This window comes from Mytilus edulis, chromosome 10, assembly GCF_963676685.1.
Source record: "Mytilus edulis chromosome 10, xbMytEdul2.2, whole genome shotgun sequence".
Classification (NCBI taxonomy): domain Eukaryota; kingdom Metazoa; phylum Mollusca; class Bivalvia; order Mytilida; family Mytilidae; genus Mytilus; species Mytilus edulis.
Genome location: NC_092353.1, coordinates 38841374 through 38857004, shown reverse-complemented (window position 1 = coordinate 38857004; position 15631 = coordinate 38841374). Strand labels below are relative to the sequence as shown.

The following is a 15631-nucleotide window of genomic DNA, read 5'->3' as shown; positions in this document are numbered from 1 at the left end:
AGTTTTCTCGTATGAATTGTTTTACATTGTTATTTCGGGAACTTTTATAGCTGACTATGCGGTATGGGCTTTGCTAATTGTTGAAGGCCGAAGGGTGACCTATAGTTGTTAATTTCTGTGTCATTTTGGTCTCTTGTGGAGAGTTCTCTCATTGGCAATCATATCACATCTTCTTTTTTTATATTATGCATGGTTTTGTAAACTGTTGATTTTGTGTCAATGTGTGCACTGGTGTTACTTGGACCTGCTTAAGTTTATCAGGAAATACATCAGTTTCTACAGATGAATTTATCAATGTTGTTAACTGTGCCACAATTATACTTACAATATTTCGGTATGTCATATACAACTTGTACACCAGTAGCCGATAACAAAATGTTTTAATGTTAATTGTGTCATAGTTATAAATTTTGCTGCCCTTTTTGTTGTGTTTTCTGAAAATCAATTTGTGTGTTTATGTGATCTTGATCTTTTATTTGCAAAATACTAGCATGAGTTAGTGTCGCATCATGCATGGATATATTTTTTTCTCTTCCTCAGAGTGCATGATATTTCTTTTTTATTTCAACTTTTTTTTTTACAAATAATGTAAGTTGACATCCTGTTTTTTTTTTATTATACAATTTTAATTTTAACAATTTTAACAATTTGTTGAGAGAACTTGAAAAGTTACAGATGAAGACGTATTGAAAATAACTGTCCTGGTTTTATCTGTCTGTATCTGTCCTGGTTTTATCTGTCTGTATCTGTCCTGTTTTAAAATAGACCGCTTAACCCCTTTTTTTCCAACACTGGCACTGTATTGTCGGTACAGGTAAAATAGACATTTCTATAGGCAGACATATGCTTATTCTGTCGGATTGAATTAAGATATTTTAATCAATGCCGCAAAAAACCACGGCTTTTATGTATTTATTTATGCTTTGTACAGCATGTGTTTTGCGATTTTTCAAATTATATATATATATATGCCGACTCTAAATAAAATTTACTTACTTACTTACTAAATTTAACTATCATTATTCCTTCTGTTTGTATTGTTTTTTCCGGCAAAAATACAACTATTGATGTCGTCTACATTCCCTTGTAAATAAATATGAATTATCACTGTAAAAGGTTCCGACCAAGGACCAGTCTCTTAGGTTTTATACACACCACTGTCAGTCATGTCTTCCGGTCAGCAACTTGCTAGAATTTTTCAACGGTCTCTTACATTATTTAGCCAGAATTTGACTAATGCAAACAAAGGTAACTGTGTTATCATTCTAAAAAACTTTTAAGGAATTTGTGTTGTTAATGCAGTTCAATTTTTCTGTGCAAGTTTCCCGTGGTGCTATAAAAAAAGGGGGGACCAAGCAATTTCTTTTTTGTATGTTCTTGCATAACTGAGAACAAGTTAAATCAGACACCGTGCACTATCCGATATTAATAAATAGTGCTTAAATATCTCCTCATAGTGTCACCTTCCAGTGAAAACTGGTAAGAAATTTTTGCAGATCTAAACAACAGACCAAGTGCTTTTCCAACTTACAAATATTTTTTTCTCCCTGTACCACTTACATCAGCGTGATGGTATATTTTCCGTTGCAGATTAACAAAAGAAGAAGAAGATCAGCAGGAAGTGCATTAAAAGATCCTGCAGTGTGTTAATTTTCGTATTTCATTTTGATATGAAAAAAAAATAAGGATTTACTGTCAACATTTATTTCATTGGTCATGTTAGTTGTTCTGTCTAACAGAAATCCCACTGGAAACTTTGTTATAAACAATCTTCTTTTTCCCATTTACGAGTTAAAAGTGTAATTGACTCAGGCGCATCTCAAACAGACAGGAGGCCACTCCTCTCTGGCCAAAAGTAAAAGTCCTGGAAAAACTGGATATTTACAATAAAATATACTAAATTAGGCCAAAATAAAAAGATTGTATGTTTGCCCAAACGCGACCGACCCAAAATAAACCCGCCGACTCAAATTCTTTTTGACGTTTTTTGGAAGAAATTTTTTTTTTCGGATTTTTTTTGGGTATGCTCCGTCATCGTACAAAACTTAATGTTTGTCGTCTTTGCGTTTGAAAGTAATTGTGAATAAGATTAAAAGAAAGCGTATAAGAGACGCAGTTAATCGATATTCGATGTTCTCTGTATTTATCTTCTGATTTAACGAACGTAAAGAAGTAAAACAAGTGAAGTGGCACAGTTTTTTTACGCTGTAGTTGTTTGTACTACCAAACCCTTACCTATATGCTCAATGTTAATTTCATCGTGTTATCGAATATCTGATAAGAATATTCAGGTAGATTTGTTCAAAACCATGTGCAATCGAATATTTTCAATGTTATTCTGACAGGAAATGGATCCGGAAGTTGCGAATTTACAATCTTGCAAGAAGATTTTGTTTTTACTGAATAAAAAGGAATTATTTCTTGATAAATTGTTGTCTTTAATTATAATCTTCCTTTATCATGTAAAAAGTAAAATCACAAAAATACTGAACTTAAAGGAAGATCAATTGGGAAAGTCCATAATCACATGGCAAAATCAAATAACAAAACTAATGTAAATTAGATGTCCTTTTATTCAAATAGTTCAAATTTACAAGTCTCATTAGACAGTCAGTACGTTGCTGTTTGGGAGAGTTTGATAAAACTATAATTGCTCACAGAATCAGAAATATAATCTTAACTGAATATAACTCCTTCTGAATAATTTATTGCAATATAAATATAAATCCCTTTTGACAAGAGAAATCTGACTTTTGTCAGAAATATTTTTTCACATGTGCAAAAGTAAAAACATGTTATGGACGCCATATTGGATTTTTATACAATTTGTGAGGAAGCCCCTAGAACCATGACCTAAAAATAAAGTCTTCAGAAAACGTTAACTTTATGCAATTACATTTTATCAATAATGATTATTTTCAAAAATTTAAACTTGATTTAATATTTAAAGAAATAAAATTATAAAAATACGTTTTTAGTTTGGAGATTCTACAGAACATGCTTTGATCTATTTATAGCCAAATTAGTTTACCTGTGTGATAATGTAAAATATAAATTTGTTTTCAAAACATAAAAAAGACACAAACTAAGGATGGTAGATAATAATTCATATACATATTTTAGGACATTTAATCTATTTTAATAGAAATAGGATTTAAAAACTGCAAACTAATTTAATCATTACATAATCAGCTTAAATTTTTTTTACACAAACATCGTGTTGATGGAACTGTTGAAAATCACTTCACAAATCCAACAGCCCTTTCATACAGTTAGCAATTGTCAGGGTTATAAACATCTCAGGAAACAAATCATATAGTAGACTAATTTATTTATAGAGGTTTTAAATTCATGGCTATTGGTTGTCTCTACAAAGGTTTGACAGAGAAAAAAAAGATATACTGTTTTAAGATCTTTTAATATTTTCATGCAAATTCGGATAAAAAAAAAAAAAAAAAAAGAATTTGCCTACCTACCTACCCACACCCAGTCTTTATGGGTCGGGTTTGGTCAAACTGAAATATTTTTAATTGTGGCCTTACAACTACATGTGTATATACACTGGTTCTCCTGCTGTCTATTTAAGATGTGGTTGGTCCAGGGGATGGTGTTCACTCTGGCCCTAAAGTCCTCTAGTGATACGGACTCCACTACTGATTCTGGGAGTTTGTTCCACTCTCTAGTTGTTCTCAGGAAGAATGAGTGATAGTCGACTTCCCTCCTCACTCTTGTCTGTCTAAATTTGTGGTTGCCCCTGGTTCTACTGTCACCTGATGCATAGTACTTGGCTGGATCAATGGCAATCATCTGGTGTTGAGTCTTGTAACACAGCACCAGACTCTGTTTCCATCATCTGTGCTGCAGTGATTCCCATTGAAGTTGGTCCAGAAGCTTTGTGACACATCCTGGAGAGTTGTCCTGGTAGCAACTGTAGACAAAGCGAGCTGCTCGTCTCTGTAACTGCTCTGTCACGTATGATGGTATTTTGGTGTTTCCCACTGTCTATTGTTTCTAACCTGTGTCCATGGAGTGAGTAGGACGTCTGATGTTGTTGACATCGTCCAGAGACACGGATGACTGTGCATTTTTCTGGGTGGAAACACATTTGCCACTGTTCATACTGTTTTTCCCATTCTTCCAGCGAGGAAAGATCTTTCTGCAGTCTGCATCTTCTGGTTTCTTGATGCGTTGGAAGAGTAGACAGTCATCATCAAACAGTCTAGCGCTTGATGTTGTAGCTTCTGGGATGTCATTGGGACATTGATGTATGCCAAAAAGAGTAAGGGACCCATCACAGTGCACTGTGGAACTCCAGATACCATGTCAAGAGGGTCAGACTTGTGATTTTCAAGGATCACAGACTGGGTTCTGTTGGACAGGAACTGTCTTATCCATTCGAGTTGGATACCTCTTACTCCATAGTAGTCCATTTTGTGAAGCAGTCTGTTATGTGGTACCTTATCAAAGGCCTTAGCAAAGTCTAACAGGCAAGGTTGGCAAAAAAGCGGTCAATACTAGTATTGACCATGCCAGTGGTAAATACCGGTAATTACCGGGAAATACTGGGAAATACCGGCAAATACTGGTCAATTGAAATTTTGAGTGGTCATTACTATAAAAACGACACTTTACCTGGTCAATTATAATTACTATTTAATAATTAAATATAGAAATTAAATATAGAAAGTGTTCAAATCATTTTTAATGCTTTCAATTCTATATTTCTTTTGTAAATTCAAACAGGGATCTTTATTGATTAATAAATGTGTACATAATACTATAGTAAAAGATAAAAACTTTTTGTCCCTGCTTCAAATGTTCTATTTCCAGCATGAAGAAAGTTTTGTCACACAGTTAAATAGACAGGAAACAATTTATTGTTTAAGGGAGTCTTCATATATCACTTTTATTACTGTCAACCCATGTACTATCAACTTTTATTGGGGGCTGTTGTTTTAGTAATTAAATTTTCACACCTACCAATGCCAGGTGATAGGTAAAAAGACACATGTAACTTCATTTGCCTGTAGTTTTTTTTTTTTACCTTAAATTTTAATTACTGTTAAATCGTACATTTTGAATTAAAAATGTATTGATTTATAAATGTTGAAATAATGTATGTAAATTTTTATATATATCTTAAAGGGGCACTAGCTGTCAAATTCATTGTTACCGATTTGACTCAAATTCTCATATTTGGTTTATAACAAGGTAAAATATTTATCCAAACTATCAAAAGTCTAAAATAAACAGTTTACAGAGCATGGGGTAGATAATTTATAGGTTCGTTTCGTGTGTATTTTAGTCCAGACGCCATCTAATTAACTATCGATTTGACCTCAGATGACCATATAAGCGATGTAAACAAAAATAAAGATACGAATAGATTAAACCAACACGTGCAATTGGATTTTTATAGGTCTGCTTGATTTTATTATATAGATTAAAAATAGATGTTTCTCATTGTTTTTAACCATATACGAATGATTTTATGTGCATCGAATTAGTAATCAAATGATTTACCGTAGTTTCACTTTCATTGTTGACATTCTTTTTCTTTAAATAACCAGTACACGTACAATGCATGCATTGTCAATCTCTAGCTAGGGGTTAACTTAAAGTTCACATGAATACCGGTTAGAATGATGATGACGTTTTCACTTGCAAGTGAATCAGTCAAAAATTATGTTTAATCGCTTATTTCAACAAAATTAAAGGAAATTGATTGCTAAAAGCAAATTATTATTTGATTATTCCAATTTGATTAATGATTGATCTAAAAAAAATCATACTTTATTTTTTTATATATATCGTAGCTAGTGCTCCTTTAAGTATACAATATCATAATTCATAATAACTAAATTATAAATCAGTAGGAATAAGTGTTATAAATGAATAAAACATATCAAATTCATTAATTTTATAAGCTGACACATGCATAAAGATTAAAGTTTAAGTATATTTGACTTTTTATCAAGTTTTTACTTCAATTAATAGTAAAAACAACCATGAAAATTTCAATCGACCAGTATTTGCCAGTATTGACCACTTGGGGAGTATTTTCCAGGGCGGTAAATACCACTGGTAAATACCGGGGGTGGTATTTACCGCCCAACCTTGCTAACAGGATGATATCTGTCTGATCTCCATCCTCCATGTTCTTGGCTTTTTCATATTTGGTTATAAGTAGCTGGAATTCGCATGATCGTTTGATTCTGAATCCATGTGGTTCGTCACACAATGTCATAAAATTGTTTCTGTTCTAACAAACATGAGGGGGGCAAGACCTTTTTCGGGACATTGGTACCGGGTGTTTTTAAGCTGAGGATTTCCAAATTGATCCTTTCGGGATCTGGAAATTCTTTGTTCGAATTTCGGGATGATTGGATTTAAATTTCTTTAAATTCTAGTCCTCAGGATTTCATGTTTTTAAGCCCGGGATTTCAGAATCAGGACCCCCAACCCCCTCAAATATTCCCATACAATTTATTCCGTTAGGAACATATCCTGTGGTATTTATTCCAGTGGAAATAATATTCCAGAATATTTATTCCAATTGTAGCTTAGTTTACATGTATGAAGGAACTTTTATTTCATGACAGTATTTAGGTGAAATTAAAAAAAATCTAGAATTTAAAATTGATACTATAAATATATAAGTGAGAAACATAAATTAAGGAACAAAATTGTTTTAAAAAAATTTAAAAGGTTAAATGTGGAGCTCCTTCTCAAGTTATTTAAAAAAATTTAAAAGATGATGAGAATATGCTGACTCAGACTTTTACCTTAAATTTGCATTGGTACATATTATTTGGGTCTCAAATTGAAGAGAAAGAAATCTAGAATCTGATTCAAGTTTGGTAATTTGCCCTTTTATGAGCTCATGAATCCCAAGTAAAATGGGTGTAATGGGGCAAAATATTTTTACCCTAGGCCTTAATGGAAGAAAAAAACCCAAGGAGAACCTGCTAAACCTCAACAAAGTACATCTTAACCTTAATAGGCCACTTATAGGTTATTGTAACCAATTATGAAAATGGGCCATACTTATAAGATGTACCTGTATATCATTTAGGTGAGGAAAGAGTAAGAATGTACGAGAAAACCTATATGTACAAATGTATATGCATGTTTCAGATCAACTGTTTTTTTGGCTGTAATAACCATTTACTTCATGAGCTGTTCTTTTCATACTTTTTAAATCAGCTTTACCACAATAATATAACATATGAAATAAAAATTTCTACTTTATTTTCAGGAATAACTTGTGGTTGCAGAGTAACCTCTAGAAAATATCAAAATGGGACATTTAGTGTAAACAGATTTCTTCATACCTCAACCAATCTTACACAGAAAAAGTAAGTGGTATTACTTCATTTGTATTTATTTTTCATAAATTTTCTTTCCATTGATCATGAACAGTTTTCTTTTGATTTCCTCGGAAGTGTTTCACATACATTGTAAACAAAAATAATTGAAAACATATTTGTCATTCTGTTGATTGTTTTGAAAAGTTTTCACACTGCATACAACTAAGTAAAGTAAAGTAAAGTAATCTTTATTTAAAGTCGGGTTGCATATATACATAATAACAAAGAACATGAGCTCTTAAGAGCTCTTTAACCGACTGATATTAATAAACAAAACATACATGTAATAACATCAGATACACATACAACACAAACATACAGACATCACATATATATATTAATGCATAAATAGCACATGCAGAATAAAAGCTAAGCAAGATATATTAAAACAAATGTCTAATATCAGCACATATGCTGCATTGAAAAACTTTAATTCTGTAAATATATTAGTGTTTTAACTGTTTTTATTAAGCAAATTTTGCTACATGTACATGTAGCTGTATCAGCTACATAGATCTAAGGAGATGTGGTATGAGTTCCAATTAATGAGACAACTCTCCAACCAAGTCACAATTATAAAAAGTACAGTGTCTTGGCTCACACCAAAAAGCTATCTATACGTGATATAAAGGGCCTCAAAATGACTAGTGGAAGACTATTATGACAGGAAACATGTTCTTATTTAAATTGGAAAAAATTATAGAAATATCATACATGTACAACTTGATCAAAGACAACCGAATTGCATTTGAATTTTTATACTGTGGATTCATTTATTTTCGCGGGTACCAATTTTCGTGGATTGGTGAAAACTTCCATGTTCGTGGATATCTAAATTTCGTTGATATGGAAAATTCTGCAAACATTACTTTTAATTCGTGGTTCCTCTGTACCCACGAGATCCACGAAAATTGGTATCCAACGAATAATAATGAATCCACAGTATTTTTAATCTGCTTTCAGTGGACATAACTTCAGTACTGCTTCAGATGTACAACTACAAAAAGACAATGACCCTAATAGTAAAGGTAAGGTTAACTTCTCAGTTACAATTACAAGTGGATTTATTATTGTAAATTCCAAAACTATTGCATTGCAAATTTTTTACAAATGTGACATTATTTTGACATATAAGATAAGTCAATAAGTACATGTACATGTATGCGTGTTTTAGGGGTTCTATTCTAACAGGAGAAATAGGGATAGTTTGTTGTTGTAATTATGTCACAAATTGTACATTGATTCAAACTTTTAATAGAATTATATCTTAAACATTTAGGGTTAAGAAGCATTTTATTGTACAAAAAGTAAGGCTAGGTAAGGAAATTTTTTAACATGCACAATGATCATAATTAATCAATATTAGTCTTACTGTTAGTGCTGATTACGATTTTTGTTTTCAGTTATACCAAAATGAAATGACAATCTCATACATTGTGTCATATCACTCAATAAGCTTTTGAATATAACAAGTACATGTACCATTTTTCTCCCTGCAAACTTCATTGCAGAATGCAATGCTTAGAGATTCTAAACTGGAGTCTGCCATAGTCTTAAATATCTGATTTGTATATATGTATAATTTTAATATGTCTATTATCCTTGATATAACATTATTCTGGCAAACTTTATAAATCTTGTTATCAATTTTTAGATTTAGTAATAAGTAAAGTGAATGATACTTTACACAGAGAAGATTTAGGACGATTATTTGCTGTAATACATGTACAGGGAAAACAGCGAAAAGTAACGGCAGAAGATCTTGTGGTACTTAGAGGTCATTTCTATCCCACGATTGGTGACAAAATTAGAATGGAAAAGGTAAATACTGTAAAGCATGTTATTTGGCGGATGCTAAATATCACGATTTTCATTTAATCAAGTATAGGAAATATTTTGGTGGTTATCATTTTGGTGGATTCAAAATTTTATCAATACCACTGAATAACAAAGTGTGGCCATGTAATAAAACTTGTTTGCTGGTCCCCCTTCCCCACCTACTAATCTAGGATAGTGTGTAATAGCTTAGAACAACAAATTGTATTTCTTTACAATTCAATGACAGCCTTAAATGATTTGATTTCTATTATGATAAAATCGTCATGTAATATTGATACAAAGTGCAAAAATTTGACTCAAAAACATTAACTGCTTTTTTTTTTTATTAAGACACTTCTTTTTGTGATTCATGGTATAACATTGCTATTTTCATTATTTCATTAAACAAAATGTGAACTTTTAGTGATGCTCCATTGTGGTTAGCCTTGATTGTCAATCAAAAAAAAATTTTTTTTTTTACTACATTTCAAAATTTTATAATTTGATGATTTTGAAGGAATAATTGATTGATTGTCCAAATATTTCAAGAATATTCATAATGCGTGTCAGGATTGTATACAATTTATATGCGAAATATTTCTACAAAGTCCAGGTAGATGAAATTATTTTATAAACACTATACATATGTTTTATTCTGTTATAGGTTTTACTTGTTGGAGGAAAAGATTTCACATTAGTAGGTAGACCAATTTTAAGGTGAGTTTATTCAACTTTTTTTGGTAAACAAATTTATTCGTTTAACTAAATGAGCATACAATGATCATAAAGTTGGTTTTTTTTATATAAAGAAAACATATTTCTTAACACATGAAGCAAAACCAGTAATCAAAACAAAAGTACTGTTAAGGTAGCACAATACAAAGATTTGTCATCCCCAATCAGACATCTTTAAACTGGTGTAATTCCACTCTTCCTTCTTTAAATTTTAAAAATAAGGTATCAAAAGAAAGAAGAATGATTAATCTTTCACATTGTGAAAATTTCATTATGACATAATTATTACATAATTAATTGTTATGTAATTAGTTGCTATATTGTGATGTCCATACTTTAATGAATTTAGCATCTTTGTTATTCATAGCATCTCAAAATATTTTATAGATTCCTGCACAACACAGTTTGACCTCCAAACTGTGTCTCAGATTTTCCCTATTGTATTTCATTCTCTCATAAATCTTCAATGAAGTTTGCAACATCAATTCATAAGAGATTACTAAATTCAATTGGGTATAACATTTGTTCTATTGATGTTTTTGGAAATCTGAGTTTTGGAGGTCAAGGACATCACAATATAGCAACTAATTACATAACAATTGATTATGTAATAATTATGTCATAATGAAATTATCACAATTTTATAAACCTCATTTATAAAATATAAAGAATGATTAAATGAATTACATCAGTTTATAGTTATCTGATTGGGAGTGAAAAAATCTTTGTATTGTGCTACCTTAAATGGACCACATTTTACGTCAATCACACAAAAAATGTTTCCCTTTGTCTATCTAGATTCTAGACCATGTGACAGTAAAACTAAAACACACAATTAAAAGAGCACCCATTGCAATCTGACAACACTACTTTCAACTTTCTGTTCTGGTTATGTTTACATCAGCCAATGAAATTGCAGGCTTCACATATTATAAAGTGTGTATCATTACAACAAAACCAGAGGATCCCAAAAGGTTCTTTGAACAGAAGGTAGAATGAAAAGTTGGTAGATTGCTGAAAGTGAGGCATGGACATAGGATCTAAATTTTAATCATATTGTGCACAATGCAGCTTCACATAGAGTCTCAACAGAAACACAACCAACTTGACCAAGAAAATTAAAGCGCATTAAATTGAGTTTTCCGCATTACTCATACTGATTTTGTTTTCTGATTAAACTATTAAAGCAGATCTGTGAATTAAGAAAAGTCTTTTATTTGAATGAAATAGTTTTTGAAATTTTTTAAAACAAAAATTTGCATTGTGAGAATGGTTTAAAATACCATTGTTATAGTAAAATTACAAATACAATGAATAATCAAAAAGTTAAATACAGAGGCTGATCCAGGTTTTGATGTTTTGGAGAGTCTTGAGAATGAAGAGGTTAAGCAATAAGGACTATATTTTAATAAAAAAAAAATAATGCCTGTAATTTACCTATAAAATCTTAAAACAGCAAGTCTATTTACAGCAATAGTAATTTTTCCTCTTCATTGCAGTCGAAAACAAGTTAAAGTAGAAGCAACAGTACTTGAGAAGACATTATCACATTTTATTGTTAATTTTGACTATCGACCTAGGAGGAAACTGAAGACATTTAATTGTAAGTTTGTATTTATTGTTTTACAAGAATTATAAAATTTTTGATGTTACACGACTGTCTCTAGTAAGGGAGAGGGCTGAGGATTCACCATCATGCCTTATCAAAACCATGTCATACTGTATAGAGGGTTATTTTTGCTGGGTGTACATTTAACTTAATTTGTCGATAGAACAAAATCACCAAAAAAATTCTGCCAATTTAAAAGTGTACATGCAAATGTATTAAAAAAAGTTTTGAAACTGCTAAAATATTAACAGCCAAAATATTTTGTATACCTTATTGCATGAAATTTTACACCCACGAAAATAACATGCTATTTAGTATGTTAAACATGCCTGTCTCAAGCAATTATCTTGTAGTCCAGTGGTTGTAGTTGGTTACTAAAGCCTTATTATCTTTCATAATCATCTTCCCTTTTATGTTATTAGCTGTGACATCTGTAGATTTCTCTTTTGAATAGTTTCACATTTAGGTATCAGAGGCTTTTGATACTATACAAGCTCTTTGTATGTCATGCAGTGAACATTAGTTGTTTCCATTCTTGTCTTTTGTTCTTCATTAAATATTTTTTTCCTTGGCAATCTAACCACATCAGCATGTTTTTTTTTTATAAATATATATTTAATTTTATCAAAAGAATTTTTGAAGACAATGGACATTTTCAGAAATTTCTATGCATGTGTTAGAAATTGAAATCTCTCACAAAGTTTAGAAGGGTCAAAGGAATATCTATCCCATGTACAATGTATGATGCAGGATATGTGGTATGGGTTTTTCTCATTGATTAAGGCTGTACAGTGACATGTAGTTGTACATTGTAAATTGCTGTGTTAATTGGTCTCTTGTGCAGAGTTGTTTCATTGTAACTATACCACATCTTCATATTTTTATATAGATAACCCAATTTTTGGGGCAAAAAGAGGGGGGGGGTGTAAATATTGCAATCTAAAGCCTTAAGTGCCTGTCTTGATCAATTTTTCAGACTTTACACTTCTTTTGAGATAAATAAAACATAAAAACATTGTGTGCAAATTTTTAATTTACAAGACTTATATATTAATTTATTAAGTTAAATGAGAAAATTGTATACATTGAAGTAGACTAAGCACTGAAGTTTATTCAGGGCTTTAAACAACTTAAAAGCAAAAGATAGATATTTAAAAAAAAATTGAACTTTTTATTTTTCAGTGAAAAGAGATAATTATACAGTACTCTTGATCAACTCTATTGAGGTGAATCCAGTACTAGAGACGTAGAGAATCATAAGATCCATACAAGTCACTACAATCCTAGAGACTACCGGAACTTAAAACATTTTATAGTGATATGCATTGATCTGTTATTAAAATGGAAATCTATTCTTATCTAATTATTCAATAGATATAGGAAGATGTGGTATGAATGCCAATGAGACAACTCTCCATCCAAGTCACAATTTATAAAAGTTAACCATTATTGGTCAAGGTACCGTCTTCAACACCGAACAGCAAGCTATAAAGTGCCCCAAAAATACCAGTGTAAAACCTTTCAAACAGGAAAACAAACTGTTAAATCTAAAATATAAAAAATGAGAAACACTTATGAACCACATAAACAAATGACTATCACTGAACATCAGATTCAAGCTTTGAAAGTCTGATCTATTAGTATTTGCTTAATATCAAGTTGCAAACATTTCAAGGATATGAGTAGTGTTTTGAAATTTGGATAGAATATTGAAAGTGGAGATTATTTTGACTGCCCTCTGGTAATAAAGGGTGTTTTGGAAAGGGCCAGTTTATATAAGCAATAATTCATAGGGGCTTGATTTTTTATGGCTGGCCTTTTATGCATAATATTTTATGACAAGTAACAGTGAGGGTATCAACATAAAGAGCAACCCTGGGGGAAAATCTGAATAAATTCAAGCCCCTGGATGGAAGCTCTCTAAAAGTCTAGCTGAAAACAAATACAATGTATTTATTGTTCTCATAACTAAATAGACTATATATTGCATTGAGAGAAATGAACAGAGCAACCTAAAAAAGTGACATGCTTAAACTATTTTTAATAATGTATTGAGATAAGTTGGGATGAATTCCAACAATAATTTTACTTACATGCCAAAAAAATAGGTTTTAATACAGTTTAGCATTGTTTGTTTATATTTCCTTGTGATGATTTTTGGTTTCCCAATTGTATATCTACCTGTGAAAAGCTTATATTCTTACATCATCTTCCAATGACTTCAGGTAGCTAATTCATTAAAAATACATGACATGGAAGTATGCTGTAACAACCCAAACAATATATTAACATTTTACCAAAGGTGTGTAAACAAAGCGATTGAAGAACACCATATCAGAATTGATGTTAAACTAAGGTCAGAAACTTATCCACCTGTGATTTCACTTTATATAGAAAATTATGGTTTGATATGAAAGATTTGCTGAAAAACATTTGTGATATGGAATTACCCTTTTCTTGACTCATAAATACAAACTTAACAGGAACAATTCTTCTTCTGTAGTTTTATTAGAAGAAGTAAACAAGCATACAAAACAAATAAAATGACTACAGATTTCTTCTCCATTCCCCAGTTAGTGAGAAGAAAAAAAATACAGTGCTCTGTTTTATATAATTTAAATTAAAAATTTTCTTAATTCTCATTTTTAAATTTTGCTCACCTGGCCCAAAGAGCCAGTCAAGACTTCAAATTGTCAATTAAGCTTGTTATCAGTTATCAGAACTTAGTCAGTCATCTTAGGTCAGCTGAGGTTCAGTGAGTAGTTGCATAACTAAGCATCAGTGGGTATTATTTTCAGAATCTTTTTTTTTAGACATCCTTAAAATGCATGCTATTGACCAACTTCTCAATGTCATTCAAACAGTAGATTTGGCCATGCTCCTAGGCTACGTTATTTTGTTCTTGAGCTTCGAAAATTCACACATGTATAAAAGTAGTGTCAAATTTTTGCATTAACTGCAGATCAAGATTTATTTGTATAAAATTCAAAAAATGGGAATGCTTCAAAATAGTACAAAATAAACAACACACAGCACAAATAATATATCTACAAAATAAAAAAATTAGAAGAAAAAAATATTTTAGCCCCACCTACGATATTAGAGGGATTTTATTTTTGGTCTATGCATCTGTTTGTCCATCTGTCCCACTTCAAAATAAAGTTTTTGGTTGAGTTTATTTATTTTTTATGAAATTGATGTCCAATCATCTTGAAACTTGGCACACATGTTCCCTATGGCAACACGATCTTTCTTATTTTAATGCCAAATTATAGTTTTGCATCATGGTCCACTGAACACAGAAAATTATAGTGCGAGAGGGCCTTGGCATCTGTTTACATTGACACGTTTTTTTTTCTCTCTTCCTAAATGCTAGGCAACAAAAGAAATCATACGGTAGTCTAGATTTCTATATATCTAGTTCTTGAATTTATGACGGTACTTAAATCAGTACACGAATTGTGATGTAAACATTGTATACGCCCGTTTACGGGACGTTTTATGGTATACCATTGTCCGCAAACATGTCGGACTTATTCTCAAAAACGCTTTAAGCAATTTGCATAACACTTTGGTGATTTTTTTTAAATTTTAGATTTTACGTTCCCGAGTTGTGGGGTTTTATTCATTAAAAGTGAAAAGTGGATTTTCCAGTTTTCGGACAATAATTCAAGAATACTTTCACCAACTTGCAAGAATTTTTGGTGAATTGTTTATATATATTGACATTTTTTATGGATTTTAGATTTAACGTTTCCGAGTTACAGGGTTTTATTCATAAAAAAGGGGGATTTTCCAGTTTTCGAACAATAACTCAAAAATTCTTTCAGCAGTTCTCATGAAACTTTGGTGATTTGTTTATATCTATTGATGTAAGCTCATTTTAGAATTTTATAAATTTTACATTTCCGAGTTTTATTCATTAAAAAAAGAGTGATTTTCCAGTTTTCGGACAATAACTCAAAAATATGCTTTCAGCAATTTTCATGAAACGTTGGTGAATTGTTTATATCTTTTGATGTGAGCTTCCTTTTTATTTTCATAAATTTCAAATATTCTTTGAAAATGTGACGAGCGTATCATGCGCTCATGGCGCAGT

General features: G+C 31.2%; 1 protein-coding gene across 1 annotated transcript; it reads left to right on the top strand.

Annotated features, from left to right (window-relative positions):
- Positions 1-1123: 1123 nt before the first annotated feature.
- Positions 1124-12884, top strand: LOC139491136 (large ribosomal subunit protein bL21m-like). Its single transcript, XM_071278549.1, has 7 exons — positions 1124-1248; positions 7259-7358; positions 8334-8398; positions 9025-9191; positions 9853-9905; positions 11423-11526; positions 12715-12884. Exons 1-7 carry the CDS (start codon positions 1167-1169, stop codon positions 12780-12782), a joined length of 639 nt encoding a protein of 212 aa, XP_071134650.1. The 5' UTR covers positions 1124-1166; the 3' UTR covers positions 12783-12884.
- Positions 12885-15631: the final 2747 nt, after the last annotated feature.